Source organism: Maniola hyperantus, chromosome 8, assembly GCF_902806685.2.
Source record: "Maniola hyperantus chromosome 8, iAphHyp1.2, whole genome shotgun sequence".
NCBI lineage: Eukaryota > Metazoa > Arthropoda > Insecta > Lepidoptera > Nymphalidae > Maniola > Maniola hyperantus.
This window is the reverse complement of record NC_048543.1, coordinates 13,429,000-13,452,938: the sequence shown is the minus strand read 5'-3', so window position 1 is coordinate 13,452,938 and position 23,939 is coordinate 13,429,000. Positions and strand designations below refer to the sequence as shown.

At 37.0% G+C, this 23,939-nt stretch overlaps 3 protein-coding genes across 6 annotated transcripts; 1 reads left to right on the top strand and 2 right to left on the bottom strand.

The window, feature by feature from the left end:
• Positions 1 to 330: 330 nt before the first annotated feature.
• Pgant7 (N-acetylgalactosaminyltransferase 7) lies at positions 331 to 9,598 on the top strand. The gene is made up of 6 exons (XM_034971332.2): positions 331 to 630; positions 2,766 to 2,925; positions 3,789 to 3,960; positions 4,228 to 5,164; positions 5,725 to 5,875; positions 6,338 to 9,598. The coding sequence occupies exons 1-6, from the start codon at positions 438 to 440 to the stop codon at positions 6,486 to 6,488; spliced, it is 1,764 nt and encodes a 587-aa protein (XP_034827223.1). The 5' UTR covers positions 331 to 437; the 3' UTR covers positions 6,489 to 9,598.
• Positions 9,599 to 9,833: 235 nt separating this feature from the next.
• On the bottom strand, positions 9,834 to 14,196 carry Tbcc (Tubulin-binding cofactor C). Of its 2 annotated transcripts, XM_034971343.2 has the most exons (3): positions 13,956 to 14,190; positions 12,178 to 12,279; positions 9,834 to 12,124 (listed from the first exon to the last, which is right to left on the bottom strand). In XM_034971343.2, the coding sequence occupies exons 1-3, from the start codon at positions 14,055 to 14,057 to the stop codon at positions 11,153 to 11,155; spliced, it is 1,176 nt and encodes a 391-aa protein (XP_034827234.1). In that variant the 5' UTR covers positions 14,058 to 14,190; the 3' UTR covers positions 9,834 to 11,152. The 2 variants fall into 2 exon arrangements, with proteins under 2 accessions (XP_034827234.1, XP_034827233.2); XM_034971342.2 differs by having other exon boundaries at positions 9,834 to 12,279; positions 14,063 to 14,196.
• Positions 14,197 to 15,839: 1,643 nt separating this feature from the next.
• Positions 15,840 to 23,295, bottom strand: LOC117984690 (spondin-2-like). Of its 3 annotated transcripts, none has more exons than XM_069500127.1 (10): positions 23,160 to 23,295; positions 22,258 to 22,434; positions 20,890 to 21,101; positions 20,302 to 20,493; positions 19,021 to 19,233; positions 18,216 to 18,470; positions 17,551 to 17,719; positions 17,297 to 17,396; positions 16,620 to 16,785; positions 15,840 to 15,990 (listed from the first exon to the last, which is right to left on the bottom strand). In XM_069500127.1, the coding sequence occupies exons 1-10, from the start codon at positions 23,182 to 23,184 to the stop codon at positions 15,877 to 15,879; spliced, it is 1,623 nt and encodes a 540-aa protein (XP_069356228.1). In that variant the 5' UTR covers positions 23,185 to 23,295; the 3' UTR covers positions 15,840 to 15,876. The 3 variants fall into 3 exon arrangements, with proteins under 3 accessions (XP_069356228.1, XP_034827224.1, XP_069356229.1); XM_034971333.2 differs by having other exon boundaries at positions 17,297 to 17,375; XM_069500128.1 differs by lacking the exon at positions 15,840 to 15,990 and adding an exon at positions 16,344 to 16,500.
• Positions 23,296 to 23,939: the final 644 nt, after the last annotated feature.

Genomic DNA, 23,939 nt, shown 5'->3' with positions numbered 1-23,939 from the left:
ATATTTACTACAGCACACGAAAACATGAAAACTTGGTTATAATTTATTAATGTCATTAAAATTACACCAATGTGCTCGCCATCTATTGACGTCTTTTGTAAACTGTTCTCTATTTGTTTAGCCGTGCTCGCGCTTAGATGGCACCACAAGCGATTTTCAATTTGCGATTTTTTAATGTTCTAGAGTTGCACCCCTATGATGTTGTTAGACACCTCTAGACACAAAAGTTGTTGAAGTCTGTTGGTCTGAGTGTTGAAAGCACAGAGTACATTGAATGTTGAAAGTTGAAACGTCAATTATATTCTTTTGACGTCAACAAAAACCAAACCAACACCACAAAAAGAAGCTAATATTTTGTGGTCAGCTGCACTTGGTTTTTGTTTTATTAAAATATTCAATTTTATAACACTGTAGTTCTTGTTACACAAGAAGTAACAATGCGAATAACAAACTTGAGACGTGGTAGAATATTTCGTACAGCCGGAATATGTGTTGTTCTGTTAGTTTTAATTTACGCTTTGCATAGTTATTCTAGTTCAATTGCCGAGGACTCTTCAAATACATTACTTTCGAATGATCTTCCTACTTATTACAAGTTTCACAGAGATGTGTATCCTACAATAAAAACCGGTAAGTTTCAAAGAACTTCAAGATTTCTAATAATATTGAGAATAGTAAATGTACAGTTACATGCATGTCTATAATGTAGTATGATTCGCCGCCGGTGTTCTTATGTGGTTTTTTATCACCTACACGCTACGTAGACTTGCTTCGTATGAGTATGTGTAGTGGAGTACAACTTTTATAACATAAAACTTTGATAACATGCAAGTTTTTACAGCATAACTTTGATTTTAATATGATTGCAAAAGGTTGTAGGTACTGACTACTTTTCCAAATTTCTTCCCATTATTAATCTTATGATGATCGTTTATTAATGTATCTGAACAATTAAAGTAGGTATCTACATATTTCACTAATTTGACAATAATTAACTTTAGGTGCCTAAGTACTTAATGATTGTCACTTGCTATCACAATATGATTACCAAATATTTAAAAGTAATATTGGTATAGTATGCGGCCGAAAGTAATGTACATCGAACTTTAGAAGGAGATAGCAGATTTGTAGAGCACTGTCTCTGTCGTTGAGACCGACAAAACGTCATATAGGTATGAGTGACAGAGACAACGTTCTACAAAGCCGAAATGTCATTACTTTTGATGTACATTACTTCCGGCCGTGTACTGTACCTACTTAATTGAACCAATTCAAATTTAAACTACTAAATTTGAATCTAAGAATTTTCATTCTTTATTATTTACAATAGAAATACACATTCTGTGAAAATTTTAACTCTCTGCCTATCACGGATCACGAGATAAAGCCCACTGGCAGACAGACAGACATAGACAGCAGAGGCATAGTGATAGGGTACCCTTCAGGTATGGAATACTAAAAATGGGAATTAAATTAAGGTCAGTTGCTGGTTAGATAAGATTGTAATCAATCTATTACTTAAAATGTTTATTTTAATTACACATGCCCATGTTTCCTTTGATAATGAAAATGTTTTCGTGTAAAAAACATTATCAAGGTATTTCAATAGATAATCTCTATTTCTCAGAAGAAAACTTATTTATTTTAATCATAATGATAGATGGCAGTTCATTATTTTATGCTGTAAACTTAAACCTGATTCTATAATAGCAGCAATCAAAACTTATACAGTAGCCGGCAAGAAATATTGTACATCAAACTTTAGAAGAGGTTTCAGCTTGGTAGAGCGTTGTCTCTGTCACTCACACCTATGTGGCTTTTGTCGGTCTCAACAATAGAGATAATGCTCTACGAAACCACTATCTCTTTCTAAAGGTTTATGTACAATATTTCCTGTCGGGTTCTGTACTTACTAATTGAAATGTACAATCAGATATTAAAATGTGAAAAATAATTTACTTAAAAAATTTACTAGCAAGCAATTAGAATGATAATATTATTATCCTACCCTACTACTCAATATTATTAATGTGAAAGTGTGTGTTTGTTGGTTTGTTCTTCAATCACACTGCAATAAAACGGGTTTTCTTGCATGAGTAGGTATAGTTGAAGACCTGGAGACTGGACTGGACTGCATGTGCAAAATCTCAGACCCTATTTAAGCTGTAAAAAGTTTTTAAATGTTGTTTTATTTCGCAATGAGCTGTTTCCTTGTTCTATTATTATTTTGTCACATTATGCTGCAATTTCAATTGTATCCACTAGCGACGATGATCAAACATAACAAAAAGAGACATTTCTATATTGGTAAAGTTTAATTTACATTTTTATGCATTATATAGATATTATTTTATTTTTTTGTAAATTTTTGTATGAGTGAGTAGCTCCATATAGGCTACACATGGTCCTGATATTAAAAATAGCTGATACAATTTCTATTACATTATTTAGAGTAAAAGTGGTGATATCCTAGTGGTTAGGACGTTGGTCTTCTAATCAGGCATCCGAGGTTCGCTCCCGGGCATGCACCTCTAACTTTAGGTTATGTGCATTTTTTAAGCAATAAAATATCATTTGATTTAATGGAATTGGAAAATATTGTGGGGAAACCTGCAACTGGAGTCAAAAGTTATTTTCTAATGGAAAAAGTTGCAGAAATAGACTTGCTGTAAGTATTTATAGCAAGTCCAGCTTTGTGCTTGGTTAATTGGTTGACTTTAGCAAGTTTTATTGCTGGTGGCTTTAAAATATATTATGGATTTCAGAGCTGGGTAACTTCGAGCCTAAAACCAAAGTGTCAGTGAAAGGGCCGGGTGAGGAGGGCCTGCCGTATCACATGTCGCAAGAGCGGGCCAATGACATCGCCGACTCGGAGAGCAAATACGGCATGAACATCGCTGCCTCGGATGACATTGCTATGAACAGGTACAAAAAATTACTAGCGAGCGAACGCGACTTCGCCCCTGTGGTGATTTCGAAAAATCCGACCTTATTCCTTGTCTACATCATACAAGGAACCTCTGTGCCATGAGTTTGCGCTGGGTGTCTATTTAGATTATCATTGTAAATTGAAAAATTAAAAAGAGCAACCGCCGAGTTTCTTGCTGGTTCTTCTCGGTAGGAACGGCATTCCGAACCAGTGGTAAATTAAAACTACCTGACTATTCATAAGTACTTGTAAAAAGTTTACATGAATAAAAAAACATTCTATTCTATTCTATCCATATGAATATTATAATAGGTAACAAGATCACAGATTGATTGCCGAAGATGCATAGTTTTATACTTACTATGATAAACCGGCTTTACTCACGTATTTCGTCGACGTTAGAACCGCGACGCGTGCGCGAACTGAGTCCCTGTGAAAAAAAGGACCCTGGATGGGTTCAAAACTAGTCTGATTAAAGTCGACGACACGTGAGTAAAGCCGTTTTATCATACAATTATAATAGTAGTCACACACGATAGTTTAAACGCTAAAATGTATAGTTTTCTTTTAAACCTACTTGGTCTGGTCTGGTGGGAGACTTCGGTAGTAGCTAACTACCGAAGTCAAACTAGCAAAGCCGTGCCGCCAAGCGATTAGCGTTTCGGTACAATGCTATACAAGAACTGATAAGGGGTACGAGTTTAATAAAACTGCCATACCCTTTCCAAGTTAGCCTGCTTCAAATTTAGCCAATCACAACAATTGAGAATAATAATGATTGATGCAGTTTATCCGCAATCGACCTGCTGTTGCCTGTTCACAGTCAATACACAAAATCATAGTTGCAAATATTTTGTAGGTCTATCCCCGATACTCGCCTGGACGAGTGTCGGTTCTGGCACTACCCGCAGAATCTGCCCACCACGTCTGTGATCATCGTGTTCCATAACGAAGGCTTCAGCGTGCTCATGCGCACTGTTCACAGCGTCATCGACCGCTCGCCCACGCATGTACTGCATGAAATTGTGTTGGTAAGTTTGCTGAACATTGGGACCCCTTCCATTTATCACATACCTTTTGGTGGGGATTTTCTTGGCACGATATTGTGGTCGGCCTCTAAATCCTTCTATATACACGACTTGATTAAAACTACGACTTTGACTCTGGTTAAAAAAATTGAGTATCAGATGTCAGTGATAATAACAGGAGCTGACAACAGCCTAACTTACTCTCTAAGGCACAGTTGAGTAATATTTTTTTCATCCATTCACGATTTATGAGAAACTTTTTCATTATAGGTTGACGACTATTCCGACAAAGACGATCTGAAAGAGAATCTAGACAACTACATAAAACGATGGCACGGCAAAGTGCGGATAATACGAAATTCTGTAAGAGAAGGTCTCATTCGTACAAGATCTACAGGCGCCAAGGAAGCAACGGGCGATGTCATTGTATTCTTAGATGCCCACTGCGAGGTCAACGTAAACTGGTTGCCCCCTCTATTAGCCCCTATCTACAGAGACTATAGAATCATGACAGTACCAGTCATAGATGGCGTAGACCATAGAACTTTTGAATACAGACCCGTCTACCAACATGGGACGAATTACAGGGGTATTTTTGAATGGGGAATGCTTTATAAAGAAAACGAAGTCCCAGAAAGGGAAGCAGATAAGCATAAGCACAAATCCGAGCCTTACAAGAGTCCGACTCACGCTGGGGGACTATTCGCTATAAATCGGCGGTATTTCCTCGAAATCGGAGCATATGATCCTGGACTATTAGTCTGGGGTGGCGAAAACTTCGAACTTAGTTTCAAAATCTGGCAATGCGGGGGAAGTATCGAATGGGTGCCTTGCTCGAGAGTGGGGCATGTATATCGAGCATTCATGCCATATTCGTTCGGTAATTTAGCGAAAAATCGCAAAGGCTCACTTATCACTATCAACTATAAGAGAGTTATAGAAACCTGGTTCGATGAAGAGCACAAGGAATACTTCTATACTAGAGAACCTATGGCGAGATTCTTGGATATGGGAGATATATCCGATCAAGTGGCCTTGAAAAAGAAATTGCAATGCAAAGACTTTGGTTGGTTCATGGAAAACGTTGCTTACGACGTGTATGACAAATTTCCGAAGCTGCCGAAGAATGTGCACTGGGGTATGGTGAAGAATAAAGCTTCTGGGCTGTGTTTGGACACTATGGGTAAAGCCGCTCCAGCCTATATTGGTAAGTGCATTCTTCGATAAAGTTTTTATTGTGTCCATACTTTGTTAAATTATAAATGTTTGCACTTGAATACATTTTTGGTACTCTTTCTCTTTCATAAACTAATAAAATTAGCAATCCTTTTTCAGTTCCAATTTTGTCATTATTCGATTGTCTTTCTCTTGACACCAATTTTAGCATTCTTTAATAGTTTTATGGACATTTTTCAATAATTAATGTAAGCATGACTAAACTAAATGATGTCCACGACTTCGTCCGCGCAGATTTGTTTTAATCGCGTGGAAACTTACATTTTCCGGGATAAAAATGCACGTGGATTTTGGGTTTTTAAGAACTCTTCGATTTTTCGGGACAAAAAGTAGCCTATGTCCCCTTGGATGCAAGGTATCTCTGTATCAAATTTTGTCAAAAATGGTTAAACAAATTGGCTGTGAAAAGCTACCAGACAGCACACCTTCTTCGCATTAAAAATAATAGTAGGTATGGATATGGATATTTATGAACTTGTTTTTGATGATTTATACTGCTGTTTTTTGCAATGCCCCATTATTTCTTCCTAGGCACGTCTACCTGCCACGGCAATGGCAACAACCAGCTGTTCAGGCTGAACGAAGCGGGGCAACTGGGGGTGGGCGAGCGCTGTGTGGAAGCAGACGCGGATAGTGTTAAGCAGGCCATCTGCAGACTCGGCACTGTGGACGGGCCTTGGAGGTAATTTTTTTTTAAATCTTTTCAGGTTTGTCTGTGGTAGCTTCAAAGCTATGTTCAAATGTTTAGGCCTTGCACATCCATTGGCGCTAAAATATCTCAGCCAATCATAGCGCGCGGCCGTCCGCTATTGGTTGTTGCCTACGGGCTTGATTTGTACGCGCGAATTATGATCTGGATAGCATGAGTCTCTGTTGTTCTGGTGATTAAAATCTGAACGTCAAGCAATAAGGTCTGTATTTCATTGGTGTACATTCAGTTTCAGTCAACGTTCCGCTTTTCTGCGCTAACTAATTTTGCCGATGCGACTTATAAGTGGTAGTACTGTACAATGCCTACAAACTAAACCAAAAGGTTACAAACCAAAGGGGTACGGGTTTAACAAAAACTGCCATATGCCTTCCAAGTTAGCCCGCTTCGTCTTAGACTGCATCATCCGTTTTTTTGCAATAATACTTTTTTCAGGTTCGACGACAATCATAACCATTTGATTCACCGCCTGCACAGTTACTGCCTCACCTTGCAGCCCCACTCGCGGACGCTGGGCCTGGCGCCCTGCGATCCCAACAACACGTACCAGCAGTGGACTATCACACATAAAAAACCTAATTGGTGAAAGTGATTGTCTATTTGTTAGGCTAAAAGGTACAATTCAGCAAAAAATAATGTGGCTAATTTTGTTGTACACAATCTGTAAACTATACTACTGACAAGTCACTTATTGCTATCCATTACATAATGCTGCCATTGAAAAAGGATAGCACTAGATTTAGACCTGTCCACGCCAGTGTGTCCAGCCAAGTTCCAATAAGACAAGTTTTAGTTTAGCAAAATTAGCCATATTATTGTCAGTTTCTTGGGTCTAGTGTAAAATTTATTTAAAAAAAAGACAATTGACTATAATAATTAGAGACCTGCAGACTTTTGATCGACCAATATTTTAGACGGCTGAAATCATTAAAGGGCAGCTTATAGGGCTGATTTATCAATCGCCAGATAATGTTTAACTTAGAAATAAATTTGACAGTTTTGAAATATCAAAATTTTAATCAGTGATCTATTCACTTTGATCGAAGGCGTGAACTGGCTTAGTTAGTTTGTACAAGCTATGGCGCTCAGTCGACGTCAGACTTGTTGTAGGTTCGATATTCGAGCCAATAATTTTTAATCACAGATTGTTTGACTGACTTTTTATAGGATGCATGCGTTTCAATATTACAATCTGTATTATTTTTTGACGAAAAAACCGGTCTCCGATTGTCGGACGTGGGCGGAGCGCTTTAGACAACCAAAAATTAAGTCGGCGGAGCTACGCTTGTCCTGCCGATCAAAAGTCTGTGGCCATTTTAAAAATACTTTTAGACGGTAAATACGGTCAAACCAACGTAACGCGTGAAAATGTGATATCTTTTCAGAAAAAAATATGCGGCATCTTGTACGCGGAATGTCATCTCAAAATGGCGGAATCTTTAAACTAAACTGAAGGGTCTTAACTATCCTTTTTACTAAGGAAAAGCACTTTTAGTCATGTCAATGATGTAGTTTTTTTATAACCGATAATAGGCTTCGCGACATAAGAAGTGAAATGTACTTATCTAAATTCGATATGAAATTAAAATTGTAATGAAAACATTTTCTCGCCGTGTATCCGAACACCAAAATGGCCGATAGTGCATAAATATTTCAGTACCCACCAATATAAAACGACGGATATAAAACAAAAAGTTGGTTTGACTTTGCCTTTGAAAATAAACTGCCCATTACATGTTAGGCTTAGAAACAGTAATATTTTTATACTTATGTATCTATATAAATAACGGTCTACTTTATACATATTAATAATTCGGTCTTTTCTCCTTACATATTTTGTGCATGGCATGCTAAAAAAAAACTTTAATCATAATATTTATTATTATAAATTTATAAGTCGAATTGTAATATTTTTATTTTATTGTAAGTTATTTTTAAGCCTGACCAGAAAAAAAACACCTCGCCAATATCGCAGAAAAAACCCGTGGAACTAATTTAACCAATACCTACAATAAACTTTACAATACTTAGTGACCATAGACCATATACTAGTGGCGCCCCCCGACCAAGTTTTTATATTTCTGGTCAGGCTTTATATAGATAATTATTTTATTAGTGTTAATGTGCTTTTAAGAGATTAAAAAAGAGTCACAAAAGACATTTATTGGCATTTTTGTACTTAATCTATGACCATAGACTTTCCACACTAGAATTTTGATGCAAAGTGTAATTTGAAACCACATTTTCTTTCACAATCGTATCTAATTCGATTGTACACTAAAGTTAAACTAAACTAAAATTCTGAGAAATAAAAATTATTTTTTCTATAATGTTTTCCGTGGAATCTGGAAAATGACTCTGCATTGTTTAATCATGTCTGTTAGTTTTAATTCCGTGTACAAACTCTAACAGCACATCTATCTTCTTTGTGTACTTATTATTTAAGATTGAATAGTATCTCTATTTTGCCTTTAGAAGAACCTACTTTTATAACTTTGTAAAAAGTCTACTTGAATAAAAACATATTCTATTCTATTCCAACACATCTATGAAAACTTTGGTCAAAATAACACATGAATGATGAGTGTTTTTACATAAAATCCAACAATTTGATACTACTTACATAATACAAGTTTTAAATCGCCTGCGAAATCCCATCCTGACTAATTATAAGTAGTGGTTCTAAAACGTTTCCCTTATTTTTATCTTCTTTAGGTAGGATATTTTACGATTTTTAACTAAATTAAGCTGGTGATTATTAGTCTTAGATTATAAACTATAATTAAAAACGATTATTTTGTAAGACTGTTTTTACAATATTTACAAAATTAAGTCTCTACTCTCAAATCTTTTTGTCTTCATTTCTTTGCATGACTGAAACAGGTAATAATATGTTACGACTGCTATCTATGCTCATTTATCAAAATTAGCAAATAAACTGAATTCGTTAGAATCCAATTAGGTTTTTGAATAGTTGCCTTTGCACAATCGTAGTAGGTAGCTACTAACTTGGTTGTACAAAAATCTATTGAGATCTAAAATTATAGCCATTCTCTTTCGCTTAGAACACTATGTGGAGCATTCCATGGCAAATAAGAACTTCTGAGCGTTCAAGAATTGTGGCGTCACCATAGGTAGGTACTTAGTTTATAGAGTTCGTGAAAATTTAAATACCTACTCTATTTTGCCTGATTAAACTCAGTTTCATACTCAATAGTTATTGGTTACTTATTGTGCCTATCTAATAATAGGTAAGTGGTAGGTACTTATCTTTTCTTACACTCATGTCTTAGAATTGAATTTTGGTTACAATTTAGATTATACATAGTATATTAACATAACACTTATTTACTTTTATCTAACTAATCTAAGTATAATGTCTCTATGGGGACGATATGATGCGTTTATTTTAATATTCTGTTAATTCTCAATACCTACTATCTGTATATGTGTTCATGTTTAAATAATATCAAAATTTTGAGATTGTTCAGCATCCTATTAGACAAATACTAATTTATTTCTTGTATTATAAACAGTTGTCTATAATTTTAATTTGGTTTATATTTGAGTCGATGTATTTTAAATAGGTTTGTTATATTTATTAATATTTATGTATAGTAATAATAATAACCGTGATAATATTGTGGTATTTCACGGTAGGTATTTTTTACTGTAAAATAAATATTTATTGTTTAATTTGTTTTTACTTTCTACTAAACCCCCTTATAAAGGCCTGCACAGACGAGGGACTAATTTGAGAGCATTTAGCAATGGCGGCTGATGCGGCTCTAGTTCCATATTTGCCCACCTGAACGGAATGGGAACAGAACAGAAGTTGGTGGCACTGTACGACTGGTTTCAGAGGCGACGCTCACGGCCTGCTTCCCAAATCCGGGTTGCTATCGACAATTTCTTCAAATAAAAGTCAATATTTAATACAAAACTCTTTATTCATAAATAATATTAAATTTAATAAAAGCATCTATGTTGTGTTAGCTATGTAGTTGTTTGTATGCCTACAATCTACATATAATTTGATTATACTAAATTATTTATTGTTTACCTATTGATAGCATCTGATCAATAAATTATGAATGTTGATTACAATAAACCTCTGGGGCTGAGGTAATAGCAATAAGGTAAGAAAATATAATAAAAAATACGATTAAAGTAGGTACAAATTGCAATAGTACCAGTTTATGAATAAACTCCTTAATTAAGAAGTTTTTAGGTACACTAAATTGTAACACGTTAATGGTAGAAACACACTGGCTACAACTCGCACCACGCTATGTAACGTATATATACAGGTGTAACCAGAACACTAGCAAAAACTTAGCGTTATTGTTATACTACCTAAACACAATCCAATACCAATAACAATTTGCCTCATTTTTTTGGTTATAGTGATTTATTTATTTTATTTTATTTTCAAACCCGCAATGTATAGCGTGCAAAACTCGGGTTAATGCCCCGCCTACGACGCACCATTGACTCCAAGCGGCCTACTTACAGAACGTTCGTTGACCTCTAGCATCAGTCAGATGTTTTATTTGCAATATATCGTGAAATTTTACAAAATATAGGTTTTATTGGAGTTTTTTTAGAGTGATCATCAACACTATCGTTCTTTACTGTCGTTTCTTCGTTTCGTATCTATTAGCCAGCGTTCTGGTTACACCCTGTATGTACGCGATGTAACGCTTGTTGAATGTCTTTGCTCGGGGCGCCAGTTGGTCCGACAGTCGTATCTTGGAACTTGTATAATTTTTTTTTAAAATAATGTTACTTATATTACAATTTAGAGAAAACTTTGCAAGCTAATCAACACGCATCGCGTGACGTTGGTGCAAATAATATGTTCTTTTAGGGCTGTGAAGGTCCTTCCCTGTATCAAGACAACCGTCTCCGCTCCGTTATAATTACCGCCAATTTTTCAAAATATGTTTTTACCATTCGTGTTCCAGTTAAGAAAATATTGCGGAATGCACTAGAAAGTGATGAACCATTTTGTTCAACCATAAATAAACTTGTTTGGGGTAAAGTTACTAAAATTCTCAACATGAAAGGTATTTTGTACATATTTTACGAGCAAGCCAGGTTAATTTTTTTTAATAACTACTCTAAACTGGTAATGATTCTGATTATTTTATACAATTAAAATCAGGCACTGTTTATTTGTAAGTGAAGGAAGATTTCAAATCCAAAGGTTTATAATAAGTCCCGATATACAAGTTACTAAAACTAATATTATAATGGCGTTTTTGACCACCAATCATTCCAATTGCATACACGCTGTGAAACGTCCAAAATTGACCAATTAGGCGAGGGCACGTCAGGCGCTAACCAATTAAAATCGTCCAAGCTATCCCAGTGATTGCTGTTTCTATCTAATGAGGACATGTTGAAGTGCTTCTCCAGATCATCATAATGCAAATTGTACGGTGCAGTGTGGATGTCAGAGCAGTCTTCGACGATGCCTTTACTTGTCACATGTAGATAAATATCGCATTGAGTCGAACTGTGCATTCTCAGTTGCTGGCACGCTGTTACAATTTTACAATTGGTGCACTTCTCTACGAAAACGGAGGACGTAACTGGTCCGGTAAGCACTATACAGTTATCTAAATTAGTCAAATGCAGAGTTCCCATAACACCTTTCAAACCCACTGTACAATTTTTCAAATTCCTGAGTGCTACATCCCGTTGAAACAACTCGTCGTTTTCTAACGACAAAACTTTGTCCTCCTGCGAATCAAAACCAAAGAGTTTATCATCCCATTTGTTGCTATCCGTTTTGCCTGCGCCGTCGTGTTCGTCAAGCGAAATCTGTTTTTGGGTGTGGCTTTTGGGAAGTTTCTTTCTAGTGAAGCCGAATTTTTTGCGCGGGACGTATCTGTCCTCTAATTCGTAGCATTTCGTTTGCAAGTTCGCTACGATGCCTAAATATTTACGCATGTTGAACTCTTTTAGGAAAAATGAGGACGTCACGACGAACTTTTGTAATTCGTTTACTTCACGCTTGATGTTGTCAAAGTGTTGGGGCAAGATGTGTATTTCTAATGTGGGTATTTGGGATAATAGTTGCTCTATCATGTCGGATCGTATTTTGAAAGCTCCAGAGAAGAATTCCTCATTTTCGTTAGTCGCATCTACCTCTTCCCTTGCCTTGTGCGCTTTTTGGAGTTTCTCTAACCGCTGAGCGTCTCGCCTGCTCAGCCTCTCTAGGATAGTGTTTTTGTCACTCATTTTCCCTTCTTGAGCAACTCATCAACTTTCTTGTCAATTTCAGGACTTTGGTTGGCGGCTTCTTTCAAAACTCTAATGGTGTCTCGACTTACCCTTCTAGCGTCGGTAAATCTAGATTCTTTGTCCAGCTGAAAAGATAGGAAAATAATTGGTGCATTTTATGATTAAAAGTTGACCTAGAATCATGTATGGGGAAAAGTCCGAAAACCGTGACTTTGTGGTTTCATCACAAAAAAAATTTATGTGTTCATGAACAAATAATTAGTATTTTCAACTTTCAAAGCAAGATACTATACTGTACCTATGGGGTATCATATGAAAGGGCTTTACCTGTACATTCTAAAACAGATTTTTAATTTATTTTTATGCGTAAGAGTTTTTGATTTATCGTGCAAAATGTCGAAAAAGTACGACTGTAGCAGGGAACCCTCAGTGCGCGAGTTTGACACACACTTGTTTTTTTGATTTTACATAAAGTATTCAAGTTTGAAATCTAATCAAGATTGACAATATTATGATGATGAATCAAACATGATGATATATAAATGTTGTATAATATGTCTTTTTTCAAGTGAATGATTTGTGTTGGACACTGATTAATTAAAAAAAAGAAAATATCATACGTAAATGCAAATAAACAATACATAAATTAAAATATTCCTGATGATTACCTACTTACATATTTTGGATAGAATGTCTTTTGTTTATCAATGTATGTAAATATTAATTTAAAAACTTTTTTCACTACTCTTTGTTGTTGACATTACAATAAAAGTAGCATTAAATGCAACAAAAAGCAGAAATTATGTTGAAAATATTGATTATGGTAAAACCATAGAACAGAAAATATCAAACAAACAAAAAAATTAGGTTATTACTAAATTATTGACAGGACTTTTTAATTGAATGATTAGTTAGAAAGTGGTTAAAAGTAATTATTGATTTAATCTCAAATTAGAACAAAATGTAACAAGGATTAGTTTATAAAACAAATAAAATTATTAGCTGGACATACACTTAACACCCTGGTGACCCAACATCTTGCAAATTGAACATTAAAATTAATTTCTATGACCAGTAGAGTTAGTATGACATTTTACAGCTGCCCAACATTGATATAATTCCAAAACTTTAACTTCATAGCTAAATGGACTTTAACAGCCTTGTTTTAAAGCTCAAGTTAGTCCATACATCTACATTCTACAGTCAGTTCTCCAAGCAAAACCCTTGAGAAACAAAAATTGGTAGTACTTAATCATCATTTCTATGCAAATTTTACTGAATGCATAACTAAATCTTTAGGTCCATTTTACTTTGAAGTCAAATTCTATCAAAATTCGTGAGATGTAAAATGCCCCACTGGCCCAAGAGAAAGACACTACAAACTCCCAACGTATTGGTAGAAACTACACACAAATCTAGTAAAAAAGTGTTTCTTAGAATTATTAATTAATTATAATGGAAGCAATAACATTAGCAAAAAATACATTTTTTTTCAAAGAACATAGTTAAGTTTTAGATCTTATAAACTTATGTTTGTATTTTTACAACTTTTAAAATACTAGAAATATATACTATTTCCCAATACAAAACTATTAAAGTGTAGATTTGTTGGCGAGCACAATTTTTTCAGCAACCGTAACACATACTGAACTTTAATAATGGAAGGCCTAGTCCCATTGAATGTTTGTAGTGTGCATTCTATTATTTCTATAGGAGCCTGCCGGAATGTTAAATATGTCTCCTGCTGTAATCAGTGACCACACACACAGACAAATATTTGATTGACAAAAATAATAATGACCTTCTTGAGCAGTTCATCATCAGGTTTGACAAAGGTGAAGAGGCCGTAGCCGATTGTGCCAAAAGTGACAATCCAGAAGGCCGACTTAGCCGCAATGTTCATCTCACCAGTTATATCTTGCCCTCGTTGGTCCACACTTTCTGATCAAGCTCACGGGTTTTGTGCCCACCGATCTTCTCTCCAATCGTGTAATAGCCTTCCAACACCCAGTTGTAGTTCTTGTGCATATACAGACGGAAATCTAAAAGAGAAAATTTTCATTAGTGATTTCCACTATCCATATCTCACACCTGGCTTTACTCACATGTTTAGTCGACGTTTTTTAATTTTTTAATAAGTCAATAGTTTTAAAGTTAATTAAGAAAATAGACGAAAACTGTGACCATTACGAGCCTGAAACTTTGAAAAAAATATCAGTAATTAAGTAGATTTTCTGATAGTACAAAGAAACCTAGAAAGGTTTCTCTAAAAAGACTAGAAAGTCTTTTTACGAAAAACAGGTGATTTATAAAGAATCTTCTTTGTCCTAGCATACTCCAGACTATCTATCTATCTATCATAGCTATTAGATTTAAAACAATATGCCACAAATTCAATTTAAAATTACCCACAGAGATCATTTTACTTAATATGATACCTATTACCTAAGTGACTAACTGACTATAGTATTAGGATGATAGGATGCAAATACTGAATTAAAATTATAAAGGAATTAAATTATCTTTGATTCTTCGTGTTCCGGTTCAACACGAAGAGAACAATAATCGATTTTTAGTTCACAAGATGTACACGACTTGCAAATTTTGTAAAAGTCATCTTGGAAATGGCTCAGTGAGAATAGTGAGAACTTTTCCAAGAAAAGAAAACTATTGATGCATATTTCTATTTATTTTACGTTATAAAAGACTCACCTCTTTCGGAATTCAACTTGTACCACAGTCCGTAAGACACAGCGAATCCCACAGCTTCTGCTACAAAAATGGTCGCCGCAGTTACACCAAGCAAACGTTTAAACCCAGACCGAGGTTTCTTTTCCAGCATAATAACATTTACAATTTAGGATGATCTATTTAAAATCTTTTTATGAACATTTGCAATGAAAGAATCAAGAATCACAAGATGTCGCACGCACATCGAAATTCGAATTCCGATGACGTAAGAGCTCAAGCCAAAGAGTATGAATAAATGTATGTAATAAATACCATAAAGCATAGTCATAATGATGCAGAGTCACAATTTCCCATAGACAATTTAGATTTTAGCTGCGCGTTGCGCAATTATTGCGCAGCATGCGCAGATCCACGCTCTAGTTACACACATAACTCTGTGTTGCTGGTGTTGGTTGCTCACGCCACAGACAAACTAGAAAGGCTCAATTTTTTTTATTGGTTTCACTCATCGACATAGGAGGTAATAAAATTCTTTGGTTTTACTACCTTGGGTTCTAGATCTAGAACACTAGCAGTAAAAACTTAAAAAAGCAGTAAAACCACAAAAAAAGATAAGCTAGAAGTAGCTAGAAAAAGGCACATTTTTCCGCGCCGGATAGTTTTAAAACACTTGATCAAAGATCTTGCATTATATTTAGTCCCGCAAATTGCTATTCCTCTGGAAGGTCTCATTAACATCGAAATGACGTCATTTTGACGTCAGCCGAAATAAAACCTACCATCAGCTCGAAACTTCAGTCTAGTGCTGACGTCACTAAAATGGCGGTCACGCGCATTAGCAATTTGCGGGAGTTATATATTTTGCATAGGTACATTACTTATACATAACTAACTACTTATCTAATTATTTAATCATTGTTTGAATTTTGGCTTGAAAACACCAGGAAAAAATAAAAAACATTTTTTATAGATTTTATTAGTACCTAGGTACCTAATTGGAAAATATTAAATACCTAATTATTACTTAGTTGCTAATTGCTATAACGGATAACTTGTTCTTCTTCTTCGCACTCCTCTTCACAAGGCGCTGTCTCGTGGTCCGAATATTTATCAAAGCATTCTTCTGGAACCTCTACATCTGGACCCTAACGACATTAAAGCTCAATTTTTATTAATTCCTTAGTTAACTTATTCTCGCCTAACTCGTTAACTCGCCAAAAAAACGTGGTAATTTTCAAAAACTAATGTCTCAAAAAATGTCAAGGACCCAGGTTGGACTAATCCTAAGAATCCTACGTATAATTTTTTTTTTAGAAACTTTATTTTGAAAATTCTCGTGTTTTTCGGCGGTAACCACCGGTAACTCAAAAATTACTTTTTTTTTGCAGTTAGGTATAATATTAAGTACATTATATGTACTAACTACATAGATAAATAATACTTAATTTAATATGGGCTCCTGTTTGACTCTGCCGCAATCATATTATCGTTCTGCAAATTCGCGCTAACCCGAATGGATGGACGAATTAAGGTTTCTAAAATCCCGCGGAAATTCCTTGTTTTTCCTAATTTAAGATCCACAGAGAGGGCTATTCGATGTCATAGAATATCGTCTTTCGTCTTTTTTAAGCCTATATGCTGCCAGCCGACTATACCTGGAAAGTGACACAGGCTACTTTTTCATCTCGGAAAATCAAATAGTTCCCACGGGACTTTTCCACGAAATTAACGCAGACAAATTCACGGGCGTTAGCTAGTAAAACATAAATCTTACATTTAGATCTTTTCCAACGGCGATCCCATCGACCACGTAGTAGCGCGAGCGCGTCTTGTACCCGACGTATGCGTTGTCGACGCACTCCCCCGCGCACGGCTCCCACTCCTCCCACGCCGTCATCGGACACTCCTCGGACGCGTCCGGGTCTGGGGAATACTCCTCACTGGAAGCAATTTTATTCAAAATAACATCATACAGGATACGACACCATTGTGCAGTAGTAAACTCCTTTCATGCCGTCATCAGACGCTCCTCAGACGCGTCTGGATCTAGGGAATACTCCTCTCCCTGGAAGTAATTATTATGGGCGACATAACATCATATAGGATACGACACGATTGTGCAGGAGTGCGGTCCTCCCAAGCCATCATCGGTTACTCCTCAGACGTGTCCGGGTCTGGAGAATACTCCTCACTGGAAGAAATTATAGGCTAGGCATCATAATTACGACTCATTAATCGTGTCTTGATGCCCTTGACGCGGAGCACAGGAGAAGAGCCTATTAAAAAAAATAGTTTGCCTATCGTGTAGGTACCATCATTTCAACCCATCACCGGCACACGACTGAGATAAAATAACGCAGACCACCACTTTGCGATAATCACGGATAAGAAGGCTGTAGGCCATAGACCTTAAAGTTGTTTTGAAAAAATAGATTTTATTTTGGTCCTTACATAGGTGGTGGCGTGGTTGTCGGCGAATTTTCAATTTGTACTGATTGCCCGCTCACCCTCTGCTCTGGTCTGTCCTCATCTAAAACACACACACACACATCTAAAAGACATTACATTTTGCAACCCACTTAGGTAATTGCTCAAGTTGTTGACCAATCACACTTACTCTCAGAAAGCTCGTCAACTGGCGTTGAAATACGCCTCTTTCCTCCACTAAGCCACTTTTGCTCAAGTTGTTTACCAATTACACTTACTCTCAGTGAGCTCGTCGGCTGGCGTTGATGTCTCGCAGGCCAGGGTTGGATAGGTCCGCATGAGGTTGAAGTGTAGCTTCGCGAACGGCTTGATCAGCTCTTTTAACACCGATTTGTTGATCACCGCTCGTGCTATAGGCTTCGGTGGCATTGTGTCTTCATTGGGAGACTACAATTTTAGAAATTCATTTGAGTACAGTACTTTTGATTTCGCTTTATATTAGGTTGGGACTTGAGTCAGATTAGGAATTTTCTAAATTGGTTCTGGTTTGGTTTAAAGGTAGCCTTGGTCGTAAATAGATTTAAAAGGCTTTGTTCACAACACAGAAAAAATATATTTATAACTAAAAACACTATCTGCAAAGAAAACCTTACCCTATTGCTTGTTGCATAGCTACCATAATCATACTGCCTAGTCTGCTAGCAAATCCTGCAGAGACAGCAACCCATTTAATCTTCAGTAAAGAGCGACATTGGAAGTTGAAACTGAATTATTGCGTGTAGGTACCGTGTTACTAGTTGCAACTTTATACTGTCCCTTACCATTAGAAATCCCAGCCAAATGAGCCAGATTGTTTAACCTTACATACCACCTACCTGTACTTAGCCGGTATATCGCAGTTAAGCTCAAACACATTGGTTAAAAAACATCTATCTATACTTACATCAAATTTTATCCCGCTATCCGTACCAGCATCGAGTGGGTAAACATTCAACGTAAAACTCGGCGCCCATTTATTGGTAATGGCGTCACATAGCTCCATATTGGATACCCCGAGAAACCAGTCAGGAGAGGGAATTATAGCAGTCACGAGAGACACCAGGTGATGTTCCCTGCTCACACGAAATATGGATCGCGTCACCATATTTGGTCTTGGTTGTCTCGATGCTTTTATTACCGTACGGACTGATACGCCAACCTGTTTATTAAACACACTCGTCAGTGATGTTACTCTTCTTTAACTCTCCAGACTGCGCTAACTACTCGGGTCTGAGCAATGGTAAATTGCGCACTATAGATTTCAACGCACAGCTAAAACGAGACAGCGTTATATCGCTGCATGGTATAAATCTGCCTCGTTTTAACTGCAATCTTACACTGATTAACATGTCAGATACTCAAACTCTGTTCAACTTGCCAGACTCTACTTATCTGCTCAGACTCTTCTTAACTCTTCGGACTAGACTCAATTTCGTAGTTTCAGTTTTAAGTTAACGTAACTAAAATTATCACTTACTACAATAGTACCTATTTTGAATTAAAAAAAATCCTCAGACTACTCGATTGCTCAGATACTACCAACTCAACTGCTTAGACTCATTCATCTGCCAGACTTTACGTAGGTAGCTACCTAGTAAAATTTAAAGTAAGTACAAGAATAGGATCTTATTTATTCAGCTTTTTGTGAGTAAATACGACGTATGAGCAATTTAAGCTCATAAATTCACTTAATTTCAAGATAATTTTACCTGATTTATCATATCCATTTCCAATTTAGTGGTGTTTCCTTGTTCCGCCAACATTTTGAGCGCCGCGCTGGCTTCGGCATTCATTTTGAAAACGTTATAGTTTTGATTGTGGGACGCGCCCACGACGTCGCTAAAGTGCGGCGACACTGCGAGCTCGTGTTTGGGGAACATCAGCGGATGGGTGTGGGAGGACCAAATGCCATCGAAAGTGAGCTTGAAAAAGCACAGAGACAATAAAAAATACTTAAATGCATACAAAATAACAGAAAAATGTGTGAAGTATAATTTTATTTCTGTCGCACCGCGCACGTTTTAATTTTATTTTAAACTCGTAGGTACCTATCTATTGAATGTTCTTTTCTGCTCGCTAATTATTCGTCAAAATAATTTATAGCCAATACAAATGCTTTTTAACCTAGACTTCTTTAGTCTAGGTTAGTTTAGGTTTTAGAAAAAAGCTTTGTTATTAGATTGGTAGGTAGCTAGTGGGAAAAGCTTTAGCACGCGACAGGTTGGTCCCCACCCCGATTGCCATCTCGACCTGTCGTGTACTTCATCGTCGGTGGATAAGTAGTTAACTACTTAAATAGATAAATGTTTTTGAATGCCTCATCTGCTTCTTCATTTCATGCTGCTTCTTTTTTGTTATTTAAAGAATATTAGAGCATTCCCCTTTACCCTCCAACTAAGCGTAAAGCTTGTGCTAGGAGTAGGCACGACTATTATAGTGCCACGGGTAGGGTTTGAACCACCAACCTTTTGGAATTTAGTCCGCTCCTTTAACCGTTGAGCTATTGAGGCTACTAATTATGTTCTCTTTTCGTCAATTAAAAAAAAAAAAATTGCGCGAGTACCTACGAGTAAAGATGTAGCATTTCCCGTTTTTAATGTAAAACGTTTTCAGGCGCGTTGGACGATTTTTGGATGGGTAAAAACTTCAAGGTAACGTCACCGACATGCTAATTTTATTAGCTTATTTTTGTTCCTTAACGCAACCTAGTAAGGTGCATTTTTGATGAAAGAATCAAGTATGCTTTCGCCATCGACATAGGAATACGTAGTAGTACTTCCAAATTCTTTGGCTTTCGATAATCGGAGTACCTCCTGACAGCTCCTAATTTTTTTCATAGTTTTAAGTTTTTTAAAGTTAAGTAAGTTAAGTAAGTTTAAAGTTTTATTGTGGACTGCCAACTTGCGTTGGCAGTCCACAATGACTGCCATGTTTTTGGTATCCCTTATAAAACAGCTCCATATAAAAATTAGGTAGAAATAGGTACTTACTAAGTATTGAGCGTCTTCGCATACTTGGCAGTTACCGTTTTCCATAGGTGGCATGTCCTCCATGTTCCGGCGATCCTCGCAAACCTTCTTAGACAATGGCTCCACGAAGCTGTACCATACATCCGGCATAACAGCTAACACTGCGTATATTGTCACGCATTTGTTATCCTTCGGTGGCGCTATCCATTCCACCTAAAATTATATTGTACCTATATGCAGTGCCACCACTTATCTGCTCAGGTGGGCAAAATTGGAACTAGAGCCGCGTCAGCCGCCATTTTAAAATCCACGCAGATGAAGTCGCGTGTATGAGGTCTCAGCTAATATCCAAATACTTATATATTTATATATTTTATATATTATACTATATATTATGGTCATTGCGTAAGTGTGCGTGCATGTCGGACCAACCAGTCGCGAGCAAGCGCTGTCAAACGCACACATTCTGTGTACCTTACGTAGGTATACCGATACGGCTTAAACACAAGCATGAGCCAGTGGCCTTCGTGAAATGCAAGAACTATATAGATACTTATATAGATTTAGAGACCTAGGTATATAGATTTTAAAGTTTTGATTCAACTTTACCTGCACAGAAGTTTTCGCCGTCACATCTCTTTGGATAACAGTGTTGTTACAATTGGGACTCCAAACGGCATCCGAATCGGGGTAGGGTCGGATTTGACCAGGACTCAGAAGAATTGGCTTCCGGCGGTTCCTTTCATTTGGCTTCGTATCCCCGCGGGCAGATATGGTGAAGGCAATAAAAGTGGATACACCATCCGTTGAAAACAAGCGAACTGAAAATTTTATGTGTATAAGTCCCGCAAATTGCTATTGGGCTGGGATGTCTCATTAACATCGAAATGACGTCATTTTGAGGTCAGCCGAAATAAAAATATACCATCAACTCGAAACTTCAGTCTAGTGCTGACGTCACTAAAATAGCGGCCACGCGCATTAGCAATTATTTGCAGGACTTATACCTACCTAACTAACGATCGCCTGCTGCTTCACTCGGCGAAATTATAAATCCTCTTCATTCGGAATTTCAAAGAAGCTCTGTGCTAAATTTCAGCTTTCTAGGTCCAAGGGTTTGCCAGTTTGGGCTAGGCGTTGATGAGTCGTTGTTGGTCAGTTTTATCAGACCAGGTTAGATATTCTATTTTCCCAAGCTTAGGAAGTAGTAATTGCGTATAGTACGTAGGTATGTTCTCATAAGTAGTTAAATGGGTCTAACTATACTAGTATGTTTCGCGAGACGGATGCGCTTACACCACGCCATCGTAGACTGCATCGTCTCTTACCATCAGGTGAGATTGCAGTCAAGGGCTAACTTGTATCTTAATAAAAAATAAAAAATAAATTATGGTGCTTGCTTCTGCGCAAGGTGAAAAGATGAAAGTACCTATACAACGTTAGTTTTAGTACCTATACCACAAAACCTGAAAGTAGTTTGTGTAACAGAATCGATTGCAATCATTTTTACTACGGGTTATATTTTGACCAAAAAATACTTTAAAATCCTGCAAGTTTGGACACCCAGCTAGTTGAATGACCGCGTGCACCAGCTGATTCGAGCCGTGCAAGCGGGAACGCGCACGATCGACGCTAGCCATCTCACTCGCTCACAGCTCAACACCACAAGCTTATAACTTCATAAATTTTCATTAAATATGTTTTCTTTATTTTAGCGTTTAAACTACCGTGAGTGATTTCCATTCTAAATAATATCTGTCCCGGCTTTACCACGTATTTAGTCGACGTTAGCCCGACTAGTTTCGAACCCATGGGGGGGGGGGGGGGGGGGTTTATTTGTTCTTTATGTAAAAATATTCGACAGGTGTTTCGGTTTTTGCGTGAACTAAAACTAACGTTGTATAGGTAGGTAACTATGGGTGATGAAAATGCGCCAATGTAGTTAGATTAGACCCAACAGTAAAAAAACTGTCATACCCGTATAATTTTTGTTTGGAATGTACCGGGTATCATAAATATCGAGAATATCGACTTGGAATCGATTATCCGGTGGCAAGGGTTCCGTTTTGGTCCCCAACGGTCGACGGTCGCACACCTCATCGCAACAACAGATTTGAAGAAAAAGAAACCAGCAAAGCAGCCGTTTGTAATGTCCTGTAAAATCATTATTTTTATGATATTAAACATACCATACCTACCATCTAGGAATCCTAAAGATTTACAGCCACGTACCGTACGTAGGTATACTTAGCAATTATCACACGCTTTCATGTGCTAGAAACAACGACAGACGGACAGACAGACACACTTTCGCATTTATAATATTAGTAAGTATGGATATATAGGACGAGGTAGGAAAAGGATTTCATCTCATTCTATATTTCTCATATTATGAAAGGCACTTTAATACATAAAATTTTGCTATGGCCGAGCTCTTAAACCGGCCAAGTGCGTGGCGGGCCACGCGCAGCGTAAAAAAATTGCACTTTAAAACATCATAATATATTACAAACGGACCTAGAAATCGAAAAATGATGTTCCCACACCCACAGTCTTTTTAAAAGACCTAGTCAACGATACCCCACACTATGGGGTAGACGTGAAAAAAAAATTCATCCCCATTTTACATGTAGGGGAGCTACCCTAAAAAAAATATTTATCACAATTTTATTTCACCACTTTGTCGGCGTGATTATTATTTATATCCATGCCAAATTACAGATTTTTAGCACTTAATAGTCTCTGAGATTAACCGAGGACGGACGGACGGACGGACAGACGGACGGACATGGCGAAACTATAAGAGTTCCTACGGAACCCTTATGAACATCCACAGGCTGACGTGATATTGTGTTCTAGTAGGATCTGCAGGCACTTACCAACAATATCGAGTCTGGCTTTCATCACAGATGCAACTCAGTCACACGTAACACTATAGTGAGATGAGCTCAGAGCTGGAGTATCTATGTCGGTCAATTGTCGCCTGCCGACTGAATTTGAGCTAATTAAGAGCTTAGCGCACTGAATGACGTGTTGAATTACCAACAACTCGTTTGTACATTTTAACGTTTGCCCGATATTACATTTTATAAGCCTCAATAGCTCAACAGGTAAAGGAGTTGACTGAAAAACCAAAAGGTCGACGGTTCTAACCCCGCCCGTTGCACTATTGTCGTACCTACTCCTAGCACAAGCTTGATGCTTGGTTGGAGAGGAAAGGGGAATATTAGTCATTTAACATGGCTAATATTCTTTCGTCCGCGTGGACTACATACAGACCCCTATTTTATCACCTTAGGGGTTGAATTTTCAAAAATTCTTTCTTAGAATATGTCTACGTCATAATAGCTATTTCAGCCTGATCCATCAAGCAGTTTGAGCTGTGCGTTTATAGATCAGTCAGTCGGTCAGTAAGTCAGTCAGTCAGTCAGCTTTTCCTTTTAGAAATGTATATGATTATATGATATTTTGTTCTCCCTACTAGGTATTGTAATTAATGGATAGGGTTACGAAATAGAATAACAATACAGTAGAGACAGTGATTTCCTGTGTGGTGGTGGTGGAGAATTCGTACTGCAGGATTTCTGTTGCCATTAACAAACATTAGTGTAGTTTCTAGAAATATTAGCCTGGCTATGTCGCTTTCCAGAATGTAATGT